General features: G+C 45.7%; 1 protein-coding gene across 1 annotated transcript in view; it reads right to left on the bottom strand.

Moving 5' to 3' along the window:
• Positions 1–1,718: 1,718 nt before the first annotated feature.
• The window catches only part of NTF3 (neurotrophin 3), a 65,050-nt gene continuing 39,195 nt past the window's right edge, over positions 1,719–27,573 (bottom strand). The window contains exon 2 of the mRNA XM_081060239.1: positions 1,719–2,817. Coding sequence (XP_080916365.1) covers positions 2,023–2,817 — 795 coding nt within the window. The 3' untranslated portion in view covers positions 1,719–2,022. The remainder of the gene's footprint in view (positions 2,818–27,573) is intronic.

Below are 27,573 nucleotides of genomic sequence, written 5' to 3'. Positions count from 1 at the left end.
TAAGGCTGCCATCAGCTTATCAGTGGGTTCACTGTGTTTTTGATGCAGGCTCATGAAGCAAGAGGTACAAAAGGTTGCCACGATGACAATTACACTTTTTATTTCTCTAGGATTTTAATGTTTATTCTGAAATGCAATGTGACATGCAGAAGGGGGAAAGGGAGGACTAGTAAGGAGAAAAGAAAATTGCGTCATCATTCAAACAGAGGTTTCAATCTACACTCTGCCACTTACCTGCTCAGTGATCAGGAGCAAGTCAAATCTTCAAGCCTCAATTTCCTCACCTGTCAACTGGAGACGATCATAATGACCTCAAAGGATTTGTGACAACTAAAGGTGGCTGTGTTTGAAGGTGTCCTGCACATAACGGGCATAGGACAAATTCCTCATTTCCGGCCCTCATATTTCAGGCATCTAGAATTGAGTGCAGACTTAACCAAAGTCAGTGCTACTTGGTGATCCTGTTTCAAGAGTTCATAATATATAAAGCACACATCTTCTATCAGGCATGTGCTAGAGAAATCTCGGGGTACGGGCTGCTCTAGATAGAGAGAGCACATGCAGACCTTGAAGCAAGGTAATCCAGGGGAGGCATGGGACAAATTTCAGGCAGTAATGGCAGCCTCCATGGTAGGACAGTGAAACCTTCATGCAGCCCATGAGATGGGAGATAAGAGTCCTTAGGCTCCAACCCCAAGAGGACAAACTGCTTCCCAGTGGGAAAAAGGCTTGAGGGACGCCACTAGTGTCCTCCCCAGGCCTGCCAAGGCAGGACAGTGTGGCCATCCCCACAATTACCCCTCCACTGCTGTGACTCCTTCTGGGACCCAGTAAGTACTGGGAAGGTTCCTTCCATTTGAGCTTTTACATTTCCAAGTGATGACTCAACCAAACCAAAAATGATATAGAGGAACACAATAGCTGAGAAAGGAGAAGAGGGGAAGGGACCGGGGACTATCACTCTCGAATGCCTACCCTGCGCTACCAAGTCGACAGGGGTTATTTGGCCGAATCCTCAGGACAGCCCTGTAAGGTAGGCAGAATCCCTATCTGACATTCTGACCCTAGGAAACATGGGCTCAGAAGTCTTCAAAACCTGCCCCAAGTCACAGGGGAGGAGCTGGAATTTGAACCCAGGTCTGACTCCAAAGCTTGAGCATTTTCTAATTCCTCATGCAGTCTTTGAGGGGCTGCCAGAAGGGGGGAAGGCCATGCGCCAAAGAATCTCCAATGAGTAAATTCTCTTCTGTGGGTAGATTATTCATGATCCATTTCAGTTTGCTTCTGGGTAACCATACAATTATTCTGTTACAAACAGTTAAAAAAAAATTTTTCCTGTGTGCCTAAAAGGATGAAAACCACTTATAAAAAGCAAAACAGAAACCAAAGCCAAAAAACATCCAACCCTTAAACAACCCCAAACAACAAATGTGCTGAAAAGAAACTTGCAAAACTAAAATTGCCAGGTTCATCGTTATTGTTCCAGGACTATCCCACTGGAGCAGATCATAATTCCAATGGGCAAAACTGACAGCAGAGAAAGGAGAGCAAGTTCCCGGCAGTGAGCTTGCTGGTCAGAATTAAGTGTGGGGCTCCAAGCTACCGGGTGTTGTTTTCAATGGAGGTGATAACAGTTCTTTTAATTAATGAATCAAATATAAAGTATACCAGGAGGGGGTTATTACTGTCTATACACAACTCTGACATCATCTGATTTTAACAAGTTTACTAAAATGACAGTCATGGCCTTGACAATACTGAATGCAAAATACTGGTGTACACAGATTTTACAGAGCGGCTCCTGAGAGCCGGGTCACAAAATAAGGTTTAACAGATGGGAGAGGCCTGAGGGAAGGCAAGCACACTGATTTTATTGAGAAAAAAGCTTATATACTGTAGGGTTGCTGAAGTTTAATAAATAAAGGTCAACTTATAATATATAAAAACAATATAAACATTTATATGCTACATGCATATCATATAATTTAAAGTAATAATTTATATATGGGGAAAGATGTCAATTTATGTTCTTCCGATTTTTCTCGACAAGGCACACACACAGGAGGTGTCTATCCGTATCCATCGCCAGCCTACAAGTTTATTGTTTTCTGACGTCAGTGCTCGGACATAGGTTTGGGACGTTTTGCACTGCGAGTTCCAGTGTTTATCGTCAATCCCCCTACAACCATTTTTGACAGGCCTGGCTTCTTTACATCTCGTCTCATAAAAATATTGTTTGACAGGAGAGTTGCCGGTTTTGATCTCCCCCAGCACCGTGACCTGGTGTCCCCGAATGTCGATGGCCGACGACTTGTCGGTCACCCACAGGCTCTCGCTGTCACACACGGAGTACTCCCCTCGGTGACTCTTGTGCTCCGCATACCTCTTCCTCCGCGACGTTCTGTTGGCCACCACGGGGTTGCCCACGTAATCCTCCATGAGATACAAGGGCGGGGGCCCCAAGGGGGCGCTGTCACTCAGCAGGACCCGGGGCGAGTTGTAGCGTCTCTGTTGCCGCAGCAGTTCCGGGTCCATCGCAATCATCGGCTGAAATTCCGACTTGGCGGGCTCGCCCTGCTCCCGCTCCTGGGGGGCCTCTGCCTTGGGCAGAGTGCTCTGGTAGTTTTCCTTAACGGCCACCATCTGCTTGGAAAGCTTGTTTTTCAATATGTCTGCCTGGATCAGCTTAATAATCAGGGAATTGAGCGAGTCTTCTGGCAAACTCCTTTGATCCATGTTGTTACCTTGGATGCCACGGAGATAAGCGAGAAATATCACATAAAACAAGATGGACATCACCTTGTTCACCTGTAAGATCTGTAAAGGAAACACAGGTGTTAATGGCAGGCTGTGGTAGCTGAGTCCATGTCATTCTGGGACCAGCTGCCTGAGGCCGAATGTCCCTGTGCGGATAAGAGAGAGCAGGTGTCACCATCCTAGGTGAGCAAACAAAATTCTGTCAGATGTCCAGACACAGAGCCCATCTACCTCTTTCCCCACCCCTGGGAATTGCTGCCCTCGTCCAAGTCCGAATCTCTGAAACGCCTTGCTCTCCTAGACTCCAAGGGCCTTCCCCTCCACAGTCTTTCTTCTAGCATTGTGACTGTGATGGAGAAAGATGCATGTGTCTATGTGTGGGTGTCTGCACACACGTGTTGTGTAAGCAAGAGAGCCAGGGCCAAATAATTTTTTAAATAAAATAAACCAAAAACACTAGTGGAGAAAAGTACAGGAGAAGAGAGTTAGGTCTCTTCCTAAGACCCCCGTCACAAAGGCAAAGACAGAGTGAGGAATGCATTCCGGGCCTCCGTCTCTGCTCTTTCCTACGCAGACCCATTGCGTTGGCATTGGAGGTCTACTATATCTGCAGCTTTCTGCTGGGTGTGGACGATATCCTGCCACTTCTTTAAACATCACTGGAGCCTGAGAAGACCGTATAGTCCACTCCACCTTGGCAAACTGTGAAGAAACTGAACCTGAAAATGACAACGGGTATTTACAGTCTTGTATGAGCAGCAGCAGCCTGGCAAATATCTCAAGAAACAGAGCTCGATTGCCCCTTAATTGCAAACCCTGGGATCTCTCAAAGGAATGCCCTGAGGCTGCTTCCGTATTATGGCATCAGAGATGGACTCACCCTGGTGGGTCCATGCCTGCTGGGGCCATTCTTCTACCTTGAAAATGAACACATGGGGCCACTATCCACGCTGTGACAAGGCTTGAGTTTTATGGTGTTCTACCAAACTCTCCAAAGAACATGCTTCCCCTGGACACCCAACTGCTCCCAGATACCCTCTTTATAAGACAGCAGCAGAAAATGGAGAGGCAGCAACATCCAGCTCAAATTAATGAGCTGGACTTGCCCTGAATAGCAAGATTCCTTGCTGATTGATTTTTCTCATTTGGCTTTTTAAAGATACCATTACGAAATGTTTCTTTTAATGGTCAGATTTCTAATTCTGTTATCTCTCTGTTGAAACAACATTTTAACCCATCAACGCTCTCATTCTGTTGCCATAGTAGAACCTCAACACGGGGTTTCTGTTGAGTCTTTGTGGAATTAGTGGGCTGATCTCAAGATACTGTTCTTGCTGGTCTCTCTCAGCAGATCCACGCTCGGATTTTCTGAAGCTTGGAACTGGAAGGAGACTCTCCAGGTGGGGAGGGGTGGCTGCATGAGTGATCCAAGTCTGTGCTCTGAGATTGACATCACCTGCCTAGAGGTATCCATTCTTTAATTACCACTGCTACCACCTCCCTGACCCCCAGGGGTACATTGTTTTCTCTTTACGGTTCTGTGCAAGCGTGGAAAATAAAAATCCTTAGAAGAATTTTTTTCCGTTTCAGGAAGACTTTACGAAATCCAGGGGGGAACCGGAAGGGAAATAAAATAAAGGTGGCACGAGAAATAGAAAAGCTGTCCTGCTTACCATGTTCCCATGTCTGAACCTGCCCATGCTAACTAACTTGCTCCTAGGACTCACAGATGCAGCCACTTTCCCCATCTTGTCTAAAGAACTGCTCTCTTGTCCCCAAAGGCCAGCAATGTTGCAGGCACTTTGCTCCAATTTCTTCCTTCTGGCTCCTGGCCTGTCTCTCTGATAAGGAGACTATCTTTCTTCCATGGGAACGACTTTCTGGATAACTGACTCCTTCAAGGTCAAAGCTGAGTAAAGGATGCTAGCTTTGCTGCCCAACCCTAAAAACTGCCCTAGGATTCATATTATCCTAGGAAAATGGTTCCCACAGGATAACTAATCTCCTTCCAGCTCTGCATGTAAGTGACATTTCCTTTAATCTTGCAGGATCAACAAAATGAAACTTGAAAAACCTAAAAAGTATGGCATACATGTCATTAGAATTACACCTCCTGCTCCCAAACCTTACGCCCAAATAGAATATAACCACACTAAAATAATTTGCGACTGAGAATCTATCAAACTCAATTTATTAAATCCCCCAAAATCTCAGCTACTGCAATCTCAGAGTACACAAGATATCTGTTCATAGAGAAAGAGATCAGGTATGGTTTGGGGTTTGGGGGGAGGTCCCAGGTAGAATAAGAGTCGACGTAGAGATTAGCAAGGTCCTTACAAGGGTGAGTTGATAGGAAGAAAGATGGATGGTGCCGATGGATTGTGGAAGCGTCTTTATGGCTGGGGGCCTGCATATAGAACCAAAGGGTACCAGAAAGAGAAGAGCCTGTAATCCAACTCCTACAGATGAGGAAAACCTAAATTGCAGTTTGAAGAAGGGAGACACACAGGAAAGAGAGAGGGGTCCTTTGCACTCAGGGCCCAGCCTCCCTTTTCATTATTACGATTGGTCTCACACACCGTCTGCTCCACTATTCGAAAGCTACTTGAATAAGCTTTATGACCCATGTGTGCGTGTTGTCCCTTTCACCTTGCACATTTTCACCACTTCTCCTGCTGAAATTTTACCCATTCTTCAGTGCCTGGTTTAAGAAACTGACTTTTCTGCGACACTCCCCGGCGGCAGCAGCGGCCATTTCCTCTGCATTCCTGCAGCTTGTGGTCTGAATGATGGTGGTGGCAGGTACAGCGTTGTACATGGTTTACTCACAAGACTCTTCTCCAAGGCCAGGAGCCCCTTCCTTCCTGCTTGTGTGTGTGCCTATCCCCAGTGTCCACACCACAGTGCATACAAGGTGGAGGTGGGGGTCTAGGTGCAGTGAGTCAGAGATGGAAGTGAGGGTGGCTGAAAGTAGAACCAGCTACATAATGTGCAGGGCTTCGTGCAAAAGTTATTTTGAGGCAGGGTGGCTGCAGAAGGTGTGGCAGCATTTGAGCCAACATGGCATGTCCCCAAGTGCATGCTCCATTGTCCCATTGCACTTCACATACAAAACACATATTCAGAGATAAAATTTTAAGAATTTCAAGATGGCAACCACAGAGCATTGAACCTTGAGTTCAATGGGGTCCCCTTGCTGAGTGCTGGGCCACAGCGCTGGTTGCAGGTTCATGAAGCCAACCCTGGCTGCAGGAACTCAGATGTTCCATCGCGGTGAAATTGTTTGAAGGTAAGAGTAGAAATCCATTTTTGGTCAGAAGGGATGGCCACAGCCCACAGAGTGCTGCGTGGCAGGGTGTCATGTTCAGAGCTGTGGACAGGAGCTATGACTTCAGCTGCGTCTGGCAGAGAGCCTGGGGTTGTGGAAAATGCAAAAGCCCTTGAGACTGCCTGCTTTTTTCCTCCAGGCAGCAGTGGCCAAGGATGGAGGAAACGAAATGGGGCAGTGGGAGAGATCAGGATCATCCAGGAGGAATATTTTTATCACTGACATTGCTATGAATTGCCAAAGCATGGTGAGCATAAAAAGCAGGCTGACTTTTAGTTGATTTAATGACTGTTTTTAAATTCTCTGCAGACAATACTGCTGCTTGTACCCTGGTGGACTTTCCTACCATCCCAGCTCAGTGTGCACTTGGGAATCCCAAGACATGTGGTGGGTTAGAATGGAGGTCTCCTGACTCTTTTAGACATCCATGCCCCCTTTTGGAGTCCCAACACACTAACGAAGCACAAAGAAATCAGGCAACCGCTGGTGGGACAAGTTATAAAACTTAATAATATAAACAGCTCCCCAAAGTCCCTGAGGCTAGGTCCTGCCTTTTCTGGATCTATACTGTTCCTTACCATCAAATCCCAAACCTTGCCATGATTCTTTGTCATCATCTGCAGCCTGGTAAGTGTTTCTAAACTATTTGCAAGGCCGCATCGAAACCAGCAGGCTTCCTGGGAAGACCATTTGATAATCTCCTTTCAGCTTTTTCCACAGAGAACAAGGTCACGAATGTTGGCAAATGTTGGTAGTAGAACTCCCCAAACACAATGTTGGAAGCTGGAAATGACCCTAGATAACCTCCTTATTTTTAGGAATAAGGAAAGAAACTGAAGCCAGGAGTGGTGGTGATTGAGCCACCCAAGCTCAGCCTGCTAAGGAAGAGTAGAGAATGATAGATGATACTTGGTTCTTCAGCTCAACAAAAATCCTGTGGCTTGTGCATACTCAAGGTTATCGTGAAGAGTAAATGATGATATCTCTATGGAAGCTCCTAGCACAGTGTTTGGAACAGAATGACGCCCTGAACATAAACCTGAGTTATCCGTGGCAGCAGAGATGCTACATGCCTGCCGTGCGTGCATATATACAAGTTGCCGTAGGACCAGGTCCCAGGAGTGGGGCTATGAAAAAGGGAAGGATCACTAGAGTTCATAAACAATTACCCTATCGTGTCATCACTGTCGTATGTCTCCACGTTGATGATGAGTCCACGTCGTTTTCATCCACACACGCCTGACGCCCAGCACCGCGCAGGTCCATGGCAGAGCCTCAGTGTCTGTTACTAAATAAGCGCCTACTACGACCGAGACCTACCCGAGACCCTGCTACTGGCCTGTGAAGTGGATGGACCTCCGCCAAGTCTGGTTTGGAAGCCAATCAACTCTGCCTTCTTTTCCCAACGCAAATACAGGCCCTGGCTCTGATATAGGCTACAGTCCCTCGGCTCTTCTTGGCTATAATTGGAAAAAGACCTGTTAAAGACCTCAGTAAAACCCTCTTCCTACACTCTCCCCAGTGCCCATTCCCCCTGCTCGGAGTTTTCCAAGATCCTGACCAACTTGCATATGCTATTTTCCTCACTTAGAAATGCTTTCCCACATATGGTGTTTTCTCAGTCCCTGGGGCAACATTCCTACAAGGTTTCACCATCCCTCAAAATACTCAAAAGAGAGCAATTTCTGGTTCCTCCTTTTTGGCTCAGTTTACAATACACACAGAGGGTAGGGGGGTATTCGAAAAGCAGCTGAAGTGGAAAAGGAAGCTGGGATGGCGAGTGGTACAGGAGCTGAGCCCGCAGCAAGCACGAGGATCTGTCCTGTCACGCACACAGGGGGCTGTACCCGCTGACTTCTGATGTATCTTTCCCGACACGGGAGCACCTCTTCCTGAAAGGACCAAGGACCTTGCCCGTTGCGTCTGTGTGGAGTAAATATCTAGCCTGGGCCGAGTGGGAGCACCGAGAACAAACATGCTATGTGCCGGGTACATAAAGTCTTTAATACTGATAACAATTCCTCTGCGGTAGGTACTCACATTTCCCATTTCAGATGGGGAACCTGAGGCCACAAGATGGTTTAATAACCAGCTAATAAGCAGATAATAAGTACAGCCATGGTCTGGTCATAGTCTGGCCCTGGAGGTGATGCTCTGAATGATTATACTGTCTGTCCCTGCTCTCGAACATTCCCAAAAGTTTATTTCCAGAGGAAACTCAAGTTCCCTGCCTGGAGCCAGGACAGCTGCCACCAGCAGAATGAGCATCGTCACAAGAAGCCTCAGCCCTCAGCAGAGTTTCCAGGGATTGGAGGCCACCGCTCTGGCCTCCTCGCCCCGTACCTCCCATGGACACATTGCCCGTGAGATGAGTGAACAACATTCAGCTTATTAGTCCTGTCCCGCCTGGGCCCGGGGCTCTCCGAGGCCGGTTCCGCTGCAGATCACCCATCCCCGCAGAGGCCGTGTGCTTGTGGACAGACCACTGGCTGTACCTTCGGAAGCCCTGGGTTTGCCATCAGTTCTGCAAATCAGGGTGACTTACGAAGAAGGCATAAAGACGCTAGCTTTCCTCAGGGAGGGGACTTGAGATCAAATGTGGAAGCACTTTTAAATTTGCCAAGTTTTTAATACGCACATTCAAGAGATCTCATGATTTCTGGTCCAGCCACATCCCCGGGAGGCAAATGCATCCTCTGGCTGGGTTAACAGGGACACTGTCCAGCTGTATCCAGAAGGGCCTGATCTTTGGAGAATTTCTGCAGCTACGACATGGTCTCTGACTAATGCTAAGGGCTCCAAAGACCACATCCTGCCAGATAACCCTAACATCTTGTTCAGGGTGTGGAAAGGGAGAGAGGTGGGAAAGCGATGGATTTCAAGTAGAATGACAAAAAGGAAAGGAATGTGGTGGAAATATTACACTAAGGCCATATAAAAGACCAGCTGAGCTTGTCCCCCATATCTTAATTGCAAAATTAACTGAAATAGGCTTTGTTCTGAACACAGGTCCTGAGGCCTAAAAATTAGCAGTGAGGCCGCATGAAGATGTTCTGACCAATGACAAGGCTGGGAGCTGGGAGAGATCCTGGTGGAGCCTCCGCTGGGGATTGGTCTGGTTTTGGTTAATCTCTTTATTAATGATCCGGAAGCAGGAGAGAGGGGAAAGTGGCAGATTAATTAAAATGCACAGATGACGCTTGAAGGGAAGGTGCTGCAAACACCGGTGAGGACAGACCAATTATTCCCCGGTACCCGCGGGGGCTGGCAACCTGGAAATAGTATGATGAGATTCAAACTGGAAACACGTAGGTTAATTCACCGGAGGCCAGATGAATCCAAAACCAACAAGGGAGAGCAAGGCTTGTAAAAGGATGAAGGGAAAGAGAGACTTGGAATTCGCTGCATATGGAGTAAATGAGAAACGAACTCACATGAAGAGGGCCGTGTGCGTTTCCCCCACAGCTCTACGTCCTTTTCCAAAACCCACCTCATTCACTCTCAGCACACCTGTGGAGTGGTGGCAATTTTCATATCCCTTGACTGTGGAAGCACAAATACATCAATTGAGCTTCTCAGAGGGCACAAAATCGGAGCCAAGATCAGAGAGCAGGTCAATGACTGCCACTGAAAGATGCTGACAAGCAGGTTCTAAATTCCCCAAACCAAAAATCATCAGCGATCTAGAGGAGAAAGAGCCTCCCTCTTTGTGCTGTATTTGGTGAGACCTTGTTTGGGAGCCCCTAAACCCTGGGCAGGCCTGCGTCTATGCAGGGTCAACACAGGACAGAGGAGAGGCAAGGAGATGGATTCCTCTTCTGTTTGTAAAAATCCCTCATGCTGCATAGCTCCTCTGTTACAACTTGGTTTACTCAGGGTTCTCAAACTGACTGACATAGGCAACTCTCGGCTCAACGTCTGTGGAATAGGAGGACAAGCTCCTCCATTTTCAGGAGATGCTGGCTTCCCAGTAGAAACATGACACACAGTCCGCAGGGAAAACATATTCCAGAATGAAACAAAACAAAACAGAGGACCTCGGAAGGTTGACTCACCTCCCTCAGAAAGGAATTTCTAAAATGGTCTCTCTTAGAGGCCAGAAAATGCGGACTGAAGACCTCTGAATGGACAAGGAGCCTACATGCAAAAAACAAGCTCAGTGCCCTGAGATGGATGTTGAAAGCTGTGAGTTTGCTTTGCACAGCTGTTGGGGAGGAATTTGACATTGTTCAAAGCATACCCTCCTCTGGCCCTGAGGCAGTGAAAGATGGAAGGTATGGCACATGTGAAAACAATGTGCGCCAGCAGCTCTGACAGGAAGGGCGTGCAGTCACTACCCGGGCCAAGGAACCCTCTGGCGTGCTCCCATCCTGGCAAAGAGATCTGAAAGGAGCTTGGTATGCCGACACAAGCCCCAGGAAACCCCGATTTACTCTATCCTTTCCATACTACAAATTCATTTCATCGGCAGAGGGCAGACAAGGAAGAATCTGCAGGGGCAATCTGTATCAATCCAGCTACTGGCCAGAAGGGCATCCATCTAGTAAACTTAGTCTCTGTTCTGGGCACTAATACTCATCTGCCACTGCACATAAAGGTGCATACACATGGGTTTGTCTACACACACACACACACACACACACACACTTTAGCTCCCCAAGGTGAGGATGGGTTACAGTCAGGTTATTTCCAAATTATCGTATAATTTAATATTCTGAGGCATTTGGGTTTCAGTTTCATTTTCTGCATCTGGTTAACTCCACTTTCCAAGTGTGTAAACACACAAGGGAAGGCTGCTTCAGTTACATAGACAGTCGAGGGTACACCTGGTGTTGAACTCTTCGTATCAGAGAACTGCTCCAAGTGAACCTTTTCATTTTAGATTTATGCCCCATGTTTGAGTTGGGTTTATGTGTTAAGCACATGTACAACCTACAAAGTTCCCATATAGCTGTCAGTTAATATCACTACAAGGGATGGGTTGCTGAGTAATTAATCTTTAATAATTAGAATAAATGATGATGATGATGATGATGATAAAGTATCAATCTTGTTTACCTAGCCAAGAAAGTCATAAAATAGTAGAATAAAGAAGTTGGCTTCCTCTTGAGAGCTGGAAGCTAAGGGAAAACCCAAAGCACGACTTCCATTCACACTTTGGGTGCCTCTTCCAAACCAAGACCACAGCTGGCTTGGCAACACCCAAACCTTTGTGCATCAACCAGAGCAGCAATAGCAAGGCCGGGATCAAACCAAACCATAATGGCTTGGCCCCACGAGGACTTGGCCGCAGTAAGTGTGGTCAGATGGCAGCTTTTCTCCTCTAGGCGTGGCGATCAGAACGGTATCAAATATAGCCTATGTTTCCCCCTCACAGCCAACTTCCTTTCATGAGGATAAGGAATCGGTAAATGGTCCGTGGCTGTCTTTGGTCTGGATTTCCTCTCTAGGAAAATGCCATGTCTGAAGACTCTGAGGGCAAGGCTTCCTTCTACTCTGCTAGCATCTCTCCCCTCTGCTCACTCTGGCCACCATTCTTCACATGAACACTTTGACAGACCAGGGAACTGAGGCAAGAGAGCTGGCTATGTGGTGACTTCTGAGCGTCTCGTGGCCCACTTGTGAAGTGATGCTAGGATGTGCACCCAGGAAGAAAATCAATCTCCCCCCCCCCCAACTGGAGTGTGTGATGGGCACTTCATAAATGTGATGACTCCGATCCCACACAGTCTACTGACTCTTTCTGGACAGCTGGGTGAGACTAAAACCAACCCAGAGCTTGTCCTCTGAAAGCAAGTTTGGCACCAACACCCCGAAGCGAAAGCCGTCTTTTAGCAGACACAGCCATAATAATCGCTAATAATAACAACTAGCATTTACTGAGCTGCGCCACATGCTAGGAACTTCGCAGGACACTTCACACGGATTAGCTCAAGTAATCCTCACAGATCTGATTATTAACCCCACTGTTCAGCCGAGGAAACTGAGGCTCAGTGGGATTAAGTCATTTTGTTCAAGATCACACATCAATTGGGAGGCAGAGCCAGGTTGCAAACCCGTCTGTGCAGCCCCACAGGACTTTGGACAGATACCACGTTTAACACTCTCCAATTCACTCCAGAAAGTCTAAAGCACCTGCCACAGGCCTGCAGTGAACGAGGCAGTGAGCACCACGTTGGTATACTAATGCTTCTTTCCTTTTTTAGAGAAAGGGACATCCAAGACAGGACCTCTGAAACATACAGGACATTTCACCATCTGAGGCTGGCATCACCAGTGCATAGAGGCTGAAACACATCTCTGCAACATGGGACTAATAGGCTCATTTATTGATGCTTCAGTTTCCCCAAAGGGAAAACATTCCTCTTTCCTTATTTGATGGTAAAGAAGACTAGTAACTCAGGGATTCTTTCTGAAAATTGCTGGATTTTTGAAGGTGAGACAGATTTCTGATTCTTTGGTTTTCATCGACCTTAATATATTTGCAGTTGACAAGGAAAAATATAATAACATGGATTCTTGGCACATCTCCTGCTCTGACTTATGAATGAAAACCAACTCTTCTATTAACCAGCTTTGTGGATGCGTGAGAACCATGGCTGATCTTGTGGTCTCAATTCCTAATGGGAGTTCTCCACAGGGGTGCCGCTGGTATTTTGGGAAGGACAGTTCTTCAATGCTCAGTTTTGTCCCCCACACATGAAGCCCTGGCCCTCTACTAAATATCAATCACTTTTCCAAACAGCATCTGGGGAGGACTTACCCCTCCTGGCTAAGAATCATATAACATAATGCTGGTGGCTTAAAGCAGTTGTTCCCTGCTGTTTTTGGATTGTTGACCTTTTTAGAATGTGATAAAAGTTAAAACAAACAAAAAACACTTTCCCCTAAAAAACATACATGTGCACATAAAGGAAAAATTTTGCACAGTAATTTCAAGTGAGTTCACAGGCTTCCTAAAGCTTAACCCACAGACCCACAGATCCTAGGTGAAGAATCCTTGAATCACAGAGTTTTGAAGGTTCTCGCTGGCCGCAGTACTCTATGCGTCTCTTACCCTCTGCCAGCCCTGAGTCATTTCTTCACCAGACCACATGATACTCATTACCAGTCTCATTTTCTGGTCCTCCCTGTTTTCTGTGTCCCTTTGAAGCTACACAGCCAGGTAATGGCATCTTGAACTCAGATAATAGGAAATTTACGATGGGAGAGTAATGGGCCCAAAATGAAACAATAAATTAGTGGAAGAGCCACAACTGAAATCCAGCTCTCCAGAAAATCAGCCTGGGCTGCTCATCTGGAACCAACACAGAATGGTATATTTAAGAACACAAGGAAGAAAATCCACCCACACGGCTCAACTGCCAGTGGGGCTTTCTCAGGGAGGCATAAGGGTCCCACGTGAGCCTGACCAACGCAGCATGTTTAACACTACACTCATGTGAGAGGGCTGGGGCCCTGACAGCCTCCCCTCCTCCAGCCTGAGAGGTAGCCCATGGAGGCAGCATTTTCCCTCCTTCCTCTTACAAATATTTGGGTAGTGTTGGCACCGTATCACCTAGGGACATCCACATTCCTTGAGAGCTTTGGGATTCTGTGCATTTTCCTTTCCATCTCTCATCTATCAACACTCTGGATGACTTCACTTCCAACCTGATGGCTTTTTCATCCCTTTGGTCTCCCTGTTCTGCAATGTCCTCAAGACCAGTGCTCTCCATTACCTTGGAAACTACTGTTTCTGAAGAGCTGATTGCTATTATGATTGTAGGAGCTCGTTCTCTCAGGAGGTGGAGCTGGAGGTGGGGAGACTGCAGGGCAGTCACAGGACACTGGCCTAGGGAGACACCCCTGAAAGCTCGAGAGAGGAAGCTTCAGCGTAAACAGAGGCTCCTTTGATATGTCAGATAGCAAAAGCACGTAAATTCATCACGCTACAAGAGGATCTAGCCAGAAAATACATTGGGGCCAGATACAGTCCATAAGCATGTTGCTAATTTAAAACACAGCCGCCAATTTTTGATGCTCCTCCCATCTAGAGGTGGTGTCCATGTGGCCTCCCCTTGTGTGTGGTGGCTTATGGCCGTTTAGACCAGTATAGCATAGCGGAAGTAACGCTATATGACTTCCCAAGGCTTGGCTGTAAGAGGCCATGCAGCTTCTTCCTGTTCTTGGAGCCCTAAACTGACATGTGAGTCATCTGACAGTCCCGAGGACACCATGCTAGTGAGGCTCCCCTCGACAGTGTTCTAGCCAGCAAGCCGAGGCTCTAGTCTTGCACGTGAAGCTGGCCTGGACGGTCTGCACCAGCCCATCAGCCAGCAGAACACCACCAAGTGACAACCTCTGTCCATGCCACATGGCACAGAAGAATCACCGAATCCAGTTCTACCCAATAGAAATCATGAGGAATGATAAAATGGTTGTTGTTTTACACCACTACGTTTTGGGATGGTTTGTTACACAGCAAAAGATAAGCAAACACTCAGAGCTGGGAAAACTACAGAGGATCAGAGGTGTCACCTTTTAGTGTCAATAATGGCATGTCATTAGATTTGCTTAGAAGGATCTGAGTCAATTCCTGGAGGATGGATCCGAGCTGGATCGCTAGGATAATTACTTGTACTACTAGCTACTTGAGGCTGGAACCATGCAGAATAGGAATGTCCTTTGGAGCGGTCAATCACCTGAAGGTGTGCTCGGGCTAAGGTACTGCCATCCAGTGGATCTGATTGCAAATTTGCAAATTGGCAATGCAGAGGCTTGAAGCCACTCTCTACTTTCTGAGACATCTCTGTGTGTCGGGGAGCGGGGGGGCAGGCCGATAAGGCTTTTTTGAACAGGAGGTTTTGGCTGAGTCAAAGGCCCCTGGACACGTGGCTTTTTTACCGGTCTAGGGAAAAATGGGGGTAATGAGAGAGAATGCCCCCTCCGAGGCCACTACTACAGTAGTTCCAGAGGGTGTCTGCACTTAGAGTCCTGTTAGAAACTGTTCCACCCCGCCACTATCCCCCCGAGCTAGCTAAATCCTTGCACTGACGTACAGTTGCTTCCCTCCCACCAGGGAAATGAACAAGCTGGTGCTGCAGACACGGCAGGTAGCCACAGACCAGGTGCTATGAGAAAGCATGAAGACATGAGGACTCAGTTTCAAAAAGAGCTCCCTGGCAGTGATGAAGAGGCCCGCGACACAGGCCATGGTCACACAGGTCATTTGTTCCTTGTCCCAAGAGTGGCTGGGGCAATGCCCAGCAACACTGCCATCAGAGGTGGTGGAGAAGAATTCCAATCAGTATACGTGCTGCTGGGAAACAGGCCAGGCAGTGTGTATGTGAGCGTGTGTACGTCTGTGTGTGTCTAGTATATCTCTGTTGATATGTCCTTGAGTGTGTGTGTGAGTGTATGTATGTGTATGTCTGTGCTGTAAGTTGGGAGAGGGATGCTGAGAAGGGGAGACAGTCTAAGGGTTAAGAGGGATCCCAAGACTGGAGGCCCCCACAGCTTCCCCATTAAGTCACTGTGAGACCTTGGACAAGCCTTTTTCTTCCCCCCTCCCAGGTATCAGTTTGCTCTTCTCCATAGGGAGGGAGTCAGAATACATCATCCTAAGATCATTCCAGTGCTAGCTGTGTGTCTGCCCACAGGAGGTCTAAACCAGGCTCTGGGCTTGATGCTGTCCCTCTGGTGCCCTTGGATACAAAGGAGGGAAAGATGGCTCTGGGGGTTCCTACTTACCCCGCTACACACTGTCAGCTCTGCTCATTTACATAGTAAGGCACATGGCTCCAATGGCCTTCTTGGGTCCCTGTCAATTGGAAACACGTAAGGACAGGCAGGAGAGAAACCCGGGAGATAGAAAGAGAAACTCTAGGTCAAGTTTGCATTTCTCATTATTTCTCCAAGCCTTCTCAAATTCCTTTTGTTTGGAAACCTCCTTGAGTTTCTGAAAGCTGCCCCTCCCCCATCCCACCCCTGAAACACTCTAGGAGCTCCTCCAGCCTGTAACCCTTCTGGATAACACGTTCCATATGTCGGTCACTCTGCATGAAACGTTTGCACTCACTTTTCTGGTCACCTCCTCCGTGGTCTCCCCACACTGCCTCTCCTGAGAACAGCCTACCAAGCTCCTCTCGAGCCCTCTCTATTCGAGAAGGATGAGTTTAGTTCAGGTTGGAGCACACTGTGCTTTCCCCCCAAGGTCAATTCCCATTAAGCATTCCTGCAGGTTTGCCTCCTGAGTGCCCAGAGCGCTTGCCTTTGCTCCAGCCCACCCGCCGACACGACAGCTGTGAGAGACCCTCCTTTAAGCACTGGGGCTAATTGAGCAGCACTCTGACGGAGCTGGCCACATGATTTGCTTAGAGCGTGCTTTTCTAGCAGGGCAACACAGCGTTCTATTGTCTTCCTTCCCCACCCCGGCTCCCCCTCCTCCCCCTCCTCCCGTGGCTACCCACCATGGTGAGTAAATAAAGGCTGAAGAGATTTTTCCAACCTAACTTCCAATGCTCCTTTTGGGGATGTGAACAGACTTTCCATCCCTCCTTGCCTGATCCCTACACCACGCACCTCCCCTATCCCCCTCTGATACATCTTTTGGCCACTGAGCTTGACTCTTGAAAAATGCAATGCACAGCTTCGCACTACTTTTTGTGAGTTTCCACAGGTCTGGAGGGGTTGAGATGGGTGGGCTGAAGATGACCTCAGATTGGTCAAAGGAGCCTGAGAACTCTACGCAGCTCCTTTTCCTCAAAAGCATCATTGTATTTAAAGGCTTCAGGCCCCTGTGGGTTCTCTGGAGAGTGAGCAGAAACTATATTGAAGCAGGAAGTGAGGCAACCCTTTAACCTAACAAGTGCAGGCAGGAGCAAGCAGGGAAAACATGAGATCCCATGGGCCCGATCATGGGCTCAAGGCTTTCCAAAACAGACACACACGTCTTAGGCAGAGAAACATCCGGGGGTGTGGTAGAACCTTCTTAAAGGAAGGAAGGATGATACATTGAGCACCAACTATATATGCCAAGACCTGCATTTTAAGACTTAATCCCACTGTCTCTAGCTTTTTGGGTGCAGATGGAGTTAAGAAAACTACACAGAGAGGGCATTGCTATTTAAAGCTGAGAAATTTGGGGCATAAAGTAAGTGAGTGATAGACTCAAAAGTTGTCACAGCTTGCGGTAAAGCTAAAACCAGAACCCTGCTTCCCAACTCTTGATCCTACACTCTTCCTAAAAAGTAATCCTCTCTATTATCAAAGTCCTGAAGAGTCCAGAGGACAGACCACATGCCTGTGATCACCCAGGAAGTGGAGATCTGTCATCTATCTGTGAACACAGGGAGACATCCTGTAGTACAAAGTGCAGACTACACTTTTCTCTAGGCTCACCATATCTTTGCTGCAATAGTTTATACAAAGCCAGTCATTTCCAAAGGTAGGCCACCTGTGGCTGCAAGAGCATCCTCCTGTCCAGGGAGATGAATGTGGCTTGTCATTGGCCCAAGCTCTGCACCTATTTCTTTCTAAGCTTCCTCTATTCCCATCCTCCCCCCAGCCTTCGCTCTAGTTAGTCTGAAGATTTATTGTATTCTGGAGATCAAACAACAGGCTAAGCCAAAGTATATGTTAAAAACAATCTTTCTCAACAATACCTGTATTAAGAAAATGACAATAATGAAGGAAAATATGTTTGATGATGTGTTTGGATGATGCATAGCAGCTAATGAGACAACTGAACTAATGTAATTGGGGGAATCTGACTTCAGGAGCTCCAATTATGCTTGATAGGCTTGGCAAGGAGCCCTGCAATTTGGTGCTAATGAATGGATTAATATGGAGGATAAGTGGGAACCCAAGAATGTGTAGGCATGTGTCCTGACATTGTGCTGGGCACGCAGTAGGGAGGTGAACGAGGACCTGATGAATTGAAGTGGAAAAAGGGGGGTGGACGGGTGGCTCAGTTGGTCAGAGTGCGAGATCTGGGGAACAGGGCTGCCGGTTCGATACCCACATGAGCCAGCGAGCGGTGCCCTCTACAACTAGAATGAAGTCAATGAGCTGTGGCTCAGCTCCTGGGTGGCCAGATGGCTCAGTTGGTTGGAGCGTGGGCTCTCAACCACAAGGTTGCTGGTTCAACAGCTCGAGTCCTACAAGGGATGGTGGGCTGCACCCCCTGCAACTAAGATTGACCAGGGCACCTTGAGCTGAGCTGCCACTGAGCTCCCGATGGCTCAGTTGGTTGGAGTGTGTCCTCTCAACCACAAGGCTGTCGTTCTCCTCCAGCAAGGGATAGTGGGCTGCGCTCCCCCTGCAGCTAACAACAGCAACTGGACCTGAAGCTGGGCTGCATCCTCCACAACTAAGATTGAAAGGACAACAACTAGACTTGGAAAAGTCCTGGAAGTACACACTGTTCCCCAATAAAGTCCTGTTCCCCTTCCCCAATAAAATCTTTAAAAAAAAAGGCAAAGGGAACTTAAGTGTGCATAATATATGCAAAAAAAAAAAGAAGTGGAAAAAGGTCGGAGACCTCATAACAGGCAGTCACTTTTGGCCAGCAGATTAGCTCTTCTGCCATTGGACCAACTCATAAAGCATTTACAGCCATCTATTTCAGGGAGTTCTATTTTGGTTTACTAGAAAGAATGCTGTACTGAGATTCCAGGCCAGCAGTCTAGGTGATCAGGTTAATTGGATGTCATAGAGGGGATTGCAAAAAAGTCCCTTCCAGACCTGAGGCTCTGTGATTCTACACTGATATTGTGAAGGCAAAACCCTTCACCACAGAGAGATCCATGGAGCCACAGAAATCAGTGGGTGCTGAGAGACTTCTACCCCAATGTGGGAGAGTGACATGGTTGAGGGGAGGGGAAAGCTGCTAACTGTGGTCTAAATGAAGGGTCTGGAAATACACTAGTATTGATTCAGAACATGGAACTTTTGATCCTATAACATGATACATTTTCATTGCCTTGGTGATGTTAATAATGTAGTTGCCTAATGCCACTTTCACGGAATTTATGAAGCACTGACGCATCCAAGAAAAGGAAGAAGTGCTGATCTCAGTTTGTACCCTATGCATACTTCGGAAAAGGCTGAATTATATTTTAAAATACTACTAGGGTTTGCAATAAAGAATCTTAACTGTAGATTCCTAAGAAAGCAGTAAATAATCACTCTTCAATTTTAAATCATTATATATTGGACTATTTTTAGGTTAAAGCAAAGTACATCTTTAAACGTAGACCAACTATGCTGCAAATACATTACAATTCCACAATAAACACAAATGCTTTGAGATTAAAGTCTTCATCAAGGAAATAAGAGGGTAAGGGGGGTGGGGGGAGGGAGATTAGGGTAAGGGGGATCAAATATATGGTGATGGAAGGAGAACTGACTCTGGGTGGTGAACACACAATGGGATTTATTGTACAATTTTGTACAATACAAAATTGTACACCTGAAATCTATGTAATTTCACTAACAATTATCACCCCAATAAATTTAAAAAATATATATTTATTCTTTGATTAGCTCTTCAGCTGTCTGGGTGCCCTGTTAACAGGCATTATTCTCTATGATTTATTCTTCAAGAAGCTAGAAATCTGGAAGAAAAAAAGAAGCAGGAGATTTCCCTGCTGGAAGTTCCCATTTTTCCACTCCTATGTCCTAAACAACGTCAACCTAAGTTCCCATAATAAATGGCACTTCAGTCTTCTCAAAAATCCCAATAAAGAAAGCACGGGAAGGAAGAGACGGCAAGAAGACGTCATGCGCTCTATACTTAGTGAAGGCTCACGAATAATTATAATTTTAGTAATGATGATAGCTAACATGACTGAGCATCTACTCCATGCCAAGAACTGTGCTTAGAACTGTACAATCATAATCTGATTTAATGCCATCATAACCCTATGAGGCAGGTCCTGCAGCGCTCAACCCCTCATCGGAAACCCCGTATATTACTGCAATGACCTAATATCCTCAATGGGTCTGGAGCAGCATCCCATGACTAAGTAAGTTCATATTCTGCTGCAAAATTATATTCACTAAGTGAGATAAAGATCATGTCAATTCAGGTCATATTTTGCAGTCAAATGAATCTGCTGTCGTCTTAAGAAATCACTTTGGGTTTTCTGAGCTTTTTAGAATTGGGAATTGTAAGGAAGAGACTGGAGATGTGTATTATTCTAGTTCATAAATAAACGAAGCCCAGGAGAAAATAGCTTGCCTGAGATCACACCGTGGCCATACTATAGCAAAGATTAGTAGCAGAGCTGAGATTCAAACCCAGGCATGTATGACACCAGAATCATGGTGTGAAATGCCAGGCCACGATGGTCACGTTCCCCACCCTGAAGATTGAGAGCATAAAAACTCAGTATTATAGTTTTCTGAGGAGGCCGAATTAAATTGTGAATGCATACACCCCTTTTTAGGTTTAAAAATTTTTTTTCCTTAAATATGTTTTTCTAGGGAGATTCTTTTTCCTTATTATAAAAGGAATAAGCGCATATTGAAGAACATTCTAAAAATACAAAAAAATATATAAAGAAATCTATCAGCTCCCCCAGGTATCACCATGGGATATTGGTGTCCAGCTTTTTGAACACACATGCGAAGTTTTTCTATGCGTTACGTAGTTGAGATTGTTTAATATATATCATTCTGTGACTTTCTTACTTCATCTTATAACCTAAGCATTCTTCCATCATATTAAAATTCTTCATATGAGGTGTGATCCAAAAATACAGTGAGTGTTTAAATTTTAAAAAAAATTATTACAGTAAAAGACACATTGCCATTAATCTCCTGCAAAATACTCCCCCTTGCTTTGAGCACACTTATCCCATCGTTCTTGCCACTTTATGAAGCAGTTCTGGAAGTCCTCTTTCGTGAGTGTCTTTACTTCATCTTCCATCATGACAATGTTCCGTGTCACACATCACTTCCGGTATGGCAATTTCTGTCAAATAAAAACATTATAGTGTGTCCTCATCCACCTTATTTACCGGATCTGGCACTGTGCAACTTCTGGCTCTTTCCTAAAGTCAAAATGACCATGAAAGGTAAACGTTTTGAATTGATTCAGGACATCAAGGCAGCCATGACAGCACAACTATAGACACTCATGAAAGAGGACTTCCACAACTGCTTCAGAAAGTGGCAAGAACAATGGGATGTGTGTTCGAAGCAAGGGGGAGTATTTTGAGGGGATTAATGGCAATGTGTTTTTTACTGTAATACATTTTTCTTTATTTAACCAGTCACCGTATTGTTTGATCTCACCTCATAAACAAAATGTTGATAGCTACATAATATTCCATCATAGAAATGTGCCGTAATTTACTGGATTACATCCCCTTTGCAGGAAATGTAGTATTTTCAATTCTCCACTCTCATAAATAATGCTGCAACTAATGTCTTCATATTCAAAGCCAACTATTGGTATAAGTTATTCCCATGGTCCATTGTTTCAGCCACTCCCTACACTCTGGTCACATCTGCCCCGTACATTTCCGACCTCAGGTCAATTCAAACATTCATTTCTCCCAGCTGACACCCAGGCTGTTGAGAAGGGCAAACCATGCATATGCACTGTGTGGTGCCAAATAAATTTATGTTCTCGAGTTCAACTCAGCCCTTGCTGTAGCTCAACAATTTGTTGCTTTTATTCCCATGCCAGGTCTTTCTTCCATTCCTCACAACAGCTCTTTGAAAACTGCATTTGTCTCCTGAAGTCTCTGAGAACACAGAAAATCTTGCCTCCAACTTCACAGAAAAAAAGAAGAAAAGAAAACATCCCTCAGGTAGGAACTCTAACCCTACCCCCACCCACAATTCGACTTAAATGTATAAAGCAGACCAGATACTGTATTGAAGTGACCAGATACTTTATCACCCTAATTAGTACACATGTGAAAGTGAAAGGGGGCGCTATTAATCGTTTGGTTGGGATAACAGCTGCACAGCAGGCCTACCCTTGGTCAACCAGGATGTGTGGCCACCCTCAGTAAGCTATAATTTCCTGAGTGGTGGAGTGGTCCTTCTCACACAACCCTGTCTAACAGGACCTATACTGACAGGCTAGTCCCTCCCTCTATTTCCTCAGAAGCCTCATTTCTCCACGGCTCCCTCCCAGCCATATCTTCAACCTGCCCCTCTCTACAGGTTCTCTAATCAGTGTATAATATTCCTGTGTTGTCAATCTTAAAAATAGAAAAGGAATTAGTTGTTCTCCTTTAAGGACAACTCCCTAATCCCAGCCCAGCTTCTTAGAAGAGCCCGTGTCCATTACCTCCACTTCCTCAACCCCCTTGCAACAGGCAGAATTCTCTCTTTCCATCATCACCGTCTGCACCACCAGGTCCCTCATGACACACACCTCTAGAACACTGAGCTCCTCATTGTAAAATCAGAAAGATGCAATGCAGTCCTTCCTTTCTTAACCTCTCACAGCTCCTTCTCTGGTGACAGTCCTGTCTCATGGTTTTTGTCCAAGTGCCACCAGTACTTACCTTTTCACTCTTTCAATGTTGTTTCCCCAAATCCTGTCTTTCTCCTCTCATCTGTGCTGATTGTACAGTCTCAGGCACCCGGTGTATGCGTGAATGACTTCCACATCCCCACCTCCAGCACAGACCTCAACCCTAAACTCCAAGCCCACAGGTCTAACTGCCCACTGAACATCTCCACTTGAATGTCTCAGAGGCATCTCAAAGGCAATATATCCAATACTGAGGTCTCCATATTTCCCCAAACCCTGCTCCTTTTCCAGCCTCCTGTGCTTGTTCAAGAAAGGGCACCTATATTCACCAGATATCTTGCTGGAGTCCTCTCTCTTCCCTGCCCCCAATATCAAATTGATCTTTCATTCTAGTTGATTCTGCCCGTATTTCTCAAAATCCACCCCCCTTTTCTCTATAGCCCATGTTCTCTCTCTTGCCTGAATTACTTCAGTGGATTCTTAGGTGGTTTCTGAGACCCCACTTTTGCCCTCTCCCAGCATCCCTATCATTTCTTTTCCACACAGCAATGGAAGATCTTTCTAAAATGAAACCTAATTGAGTCACTCTCCAGCTGGAGAAATTTCTGTTCTTTTCTAAAACCTTGAAGGTAAAGACACAGTTCCTTAGCCTGGCATGAGACCCTTCATGGTCTGGTTCTCAGGTGCCCCTCTCACCAGTTCTCCTCTCACACTGTGCATGCCAGCCACAGGGAGGGACTTCAGTTGCGCAGACACAGCATGTGCTCTCTCACCTAGGAGAGGACTCCCCTGACTACCTCCTTTGCCAGGAATGTTCCCCACCTCTCCCCTTACCCGGCTAATTCCTATCTGTCTGGTCATGCTCGTACATCACCTCTCTGAAGAAGACTCCCCCTTAGCACTTACCACCTTCTTTTATATTGATGTTTTTACTTGCCTATCTCCCCACAGACTGTAAGCTCTCATTCTGTGTTTGATCCCCCTAGTACCTACCATGGTTCCTGGCTCATAGTAGGTACTCAATAAAAGCTCCTAGAAACAATGACACTGTGTCAAAGAGATGAAGCTCTTAAGAAGCGTGACCATTTATGATTTTGTCCTGGTATGATTAGTATTAGTTCTCCCTTTCACGCTCTCTCATCTCCAAAGGCCCCAGATATGGACCACCTACACCCTTTTTTTTTTTTTCACCTACACCCTTTAAAGAGACTTATTCATTGTCTGTGTCTATGAGTTTTTGTTTCTTCATTTGTTTGTTCTTTTGTTGTTTTCAGTTTTATATACCACATATCGGTGAAATCATATGGTTCTTGTCTTTTTCTGTCTGACTTATTTTGCTTAGCATTATAATAGACACAGACAATAGGTTAGTGGTTACCAGAGGATAAGGGGGGAGGGGGTGGTAGATGAGGGTAAAAGGGATCAAATACATGGTGATGGAAAGAGAACTGACTCTGGGTGGTCAGAACACACAATGTGATCAATAGATGATGTAATACAGAATTGTACACCTGAAACCTATGTAATTTTACTAACCATTGTCACCCCAATAAACTTGAATTAAAGAAAAAAGAGACTTCTTCAGAGTTAAGAGCAATAAAGTACCCAGGGTGAGTCAGCTGAGGCTGCGTATGTGAGTGGTCTCCAGATGTGCTGAGCAATGATGGACGACATGGGTGATCTCTCAGACAAAACTGTGTGTCAGTAACTGCAAAGGAAGAATTCAGATGCCATTGAGGAAAATAAAAATTTCAATTTCAGCAGCCCCAGCCCACTGCCCGGAAGCAGCGTGGTAGCCTCTCTTTAGGAAAGAGGGACCAGGAGGAAGGCAGCTCTCTGGCACAGACAAGGGCGCCTGCACTAACATGGGAAGGAAGTGGCCCCTCTGCACCTGCGTCTCGTCTCTGTACAGTCCATCACCTGGTAGGCCATGATGCTTCTAACGAGAATTCCTGATCCTACAGCTCTGGTCTAAGGTCAGGATTCGATTGGGAATTCCTAGGAACAGAAGTGAATACACAAGACCAGAGAACCTGCAAATAAAAGCAAGTGGGAACCAGCACCCAACAGGACTTGTGAAGGAGAGACTAGGGCTGGGCCAAAATGCCCTTTAGCCAATGCTATGGAAGCCAAGTCCAGGCTGCAACATGGCTCTGGAAGAACCTCCTATCAGCTCAGGGGGCTCCTGAAGCCCTAGGGAACTACTGGGTTTCATTGTTCCTGACAGCAGGGCCCACAGAGCATTCTCTGCTGCAGTCCAGTGCCTAACATGGTACCTGGCACATGAGTTGTATAATTACGTGTCTCGATTGAAAAGAATTTACTACCAGGAGATGTACAAGATCTGGGAAGAGCTGAGTAGGCAAAAGGTAAATAGAAAGAAAACTTAACTCCCCCATGGTGACAAAAAGAAGGTTCAGATTCATGTTTTTGGCAAGACCACTTACTTAGGAGAGAAGAGGCTGTTTTTGAACTAAAATAAGACAGAAACTCTGAAGAAACCTCCCAAGAATATATATATATATATATATATATATATATATATATATATATATATATATATACTGAGAAATGTATACTCATGACTTGTATTCATCTTTTGTTATCAGTATATATTGAACATTACAACTTTAATACAGTTTTTTCCTTTCTTAAAATGTCTATACATTTTTTGGCACCCTTTGTATATATACCTTGCGAGTGAGCCTCAGAAAGGGCACTTTCCTGATCCAAAGAAATAGAAGGCTTGAGAATTTTATTTTTTGTGCTTAATAAGTTCACTGAATAACAACTCTGGGAATAAATCAGTACTGGCATCAACTTAGAAATCTGAGGTCACTGATTGTCTAGAACAGAAAGTAGAAGGATAGCTAGCTTCTAACTCCTGGCAGTAGTGGTCCCTCATCCTGCCACTTCCCACTGCCAAGAATTTATCCCTTAGCATCGCCCTGCCAGGGGCCTGTGGAAAAGACAGGTGCAAATGGGAAAGCAACCAGTGAGAGCAGTCAAGCCAGCCTTGAGAAGCTGCCCTGTCCCCAGCATCACCGGAATTCAGCAGCCCCACTCCCTCACCCCAGACGGGTTCAAATTATAGGGACAAAAAAAAAAAAAAAACTGACCAGAAAGAGGAACAGAGTGTAAGTAACCACTGAAGCGGAAAAGCAAGGTTAGTGGTAGTAGTGGGTCCCAAAGGTCATTAACTCTTAACATATCATCTCTCTGTCAGTTTTCGAATCGATCATTACAATCATGAAAGACATGAAGGCCAATATTGTCTTCATTTTAAATTTAAGAAAACTGAATCTTAGGAAGGTTAAATGATTTGTCCAATGGCAAACATCCAGCTGGGAAGATTCCCCATCCTCTGACTCTCATTCTGTTTCCTAACTACTCATGTACACTATAGGCCTGATCATGCTTGCCTATCCTACCACACCGTTCCTGAACCCTCGTTTCATCAACATAGTCCTGGTATTCCTAGCAATTCCATGAAGGTCAAGTCTGTGTGTGGAAATTTCAAATTATTCCAATAAATAAATAAATAAATAAATAAATAAATAAATAAATAAATAAATCCGAACCCTCCTTCAGAGCTTAATTATGTATAGATCACAACCTTGCCATTAGCTAAACAACATTCCTCTAGCCAGATGATGCTTTCTCGACAGGATCTCAGACATCACATTTAACAAAATGAAACCAGGTGAAAATTGACTATATGCAGACAAGGTCTCAGGACCCCACGCTGGTTTTCTGCCTTGTACATCATGCATTCCTGCATCAGACTGGTTGGGGTTATGCAACGCATTGGGGGGTTTGTGTCTCCATCTCTCCCAGTCTTCCTACCACCAACCAAGACAGAAAAACCCCCAGGATGCCTAAAGTCCACTTTCTACCTTCTGCTAGGAAGCAGAGGCTTCCCACCAAGAGATCTGTTCCTGAATTCCATAGAGACCCAGAAATCTATCCCCAGCAAACAAGTTCAAATCTCAGTGCAAAGGTCCTCCCTCTCTCCACTCTCTGGGTGAGTTGCCTCCCACCCAGAACCGCTTCCTTGTCTCCAAGAAGAGCTCCCTAAGAGTGTGGCCACAGAGGAGCCATAGATAATCAACAGCCGATACTGCAGCTGACCCTTCCGAAAGGCCTCCTCTGGGAAGGGCTGTGGGTCCCCTCAGCCATCCATGTCCCTGTGCATTGCTGTTTCTCCCGTGGTCTACCCCAAATCCTCTCACTGCAACATCAGTCCCTTTCCTTTTGATATGTTCCTGCTGGGAACAGAGTATCAACATGATTGTGGGTCTGTATTTTAGTATTACGTTATAATTCTAATATGTATTATTGCGTTAGAGGTTCCCAAACTCACATAGTGCTTCTGTGTGACAGATTAGGAAACTGAGGCCCAAAGAGGAAAATGACATATTCATGGTCATTTCCTGGTTGATGACACAAGAAGTGTGAATCCAGGTGTTCTGACCCTTTCTGAATTACTGTTTCCAGAGGCAGTCTGCCCCATGTTAATAGCCCACGAAACAATCTATAAAAACCAGAGGAATTTTTAGTCCAAAAAAATACCTTAAAGTCAGTGAGTCCATGGTTTGCAACAAAAACTATAGTGTGAATGAATAAACTATTTAAAATGTCTATTGCAAGATCTAGCAATAGGAGAGAAGAGAGGAGACCAATAACAGAGGAAAGGAATTGCAACTTCTGTCACCAGAAGGAAGGGTGGGGAAGGAAGGAGCTCAAAGCAGGTGTTGACAGCAGACCCGGCTTCCGTGAATACCAGCAGCTAAGAGACACACATTTTGTATTTCAAAATAATGGTCTTTATGAGAAGTCATCAGAGTTGCATACTCATCTTACAATCAGTATTTTATGGCAGAGAGGCCTCAAGCCTCAGTGGCATGGGCAGAGTATGCATTTGGACTTCGTAGATGAGGGAAACACTAGGTCTTCTCATCTCATAGCACTGCTGAACCAGTGTGGATAGGCAGAGACAGGGAAGGCA

Source organism: Rhinolophus hipposideros (genome assembly GCF_964194185.1).
Source record: "Rhinolophus hipposideros genome assembly, chromosome: 9".
Classification (NCBI taxonomy): Eukaryota; Metazoa; Chordata; class Mammalia; order Chiroptera; family Rhinolophidae; genus Rhinolophus; species Rhinolophus hipposideros.
Note: the sequence above shows the minus strand (reverse complement) of the source record. Positions and strands in the feature narration are given on the sequence as shown.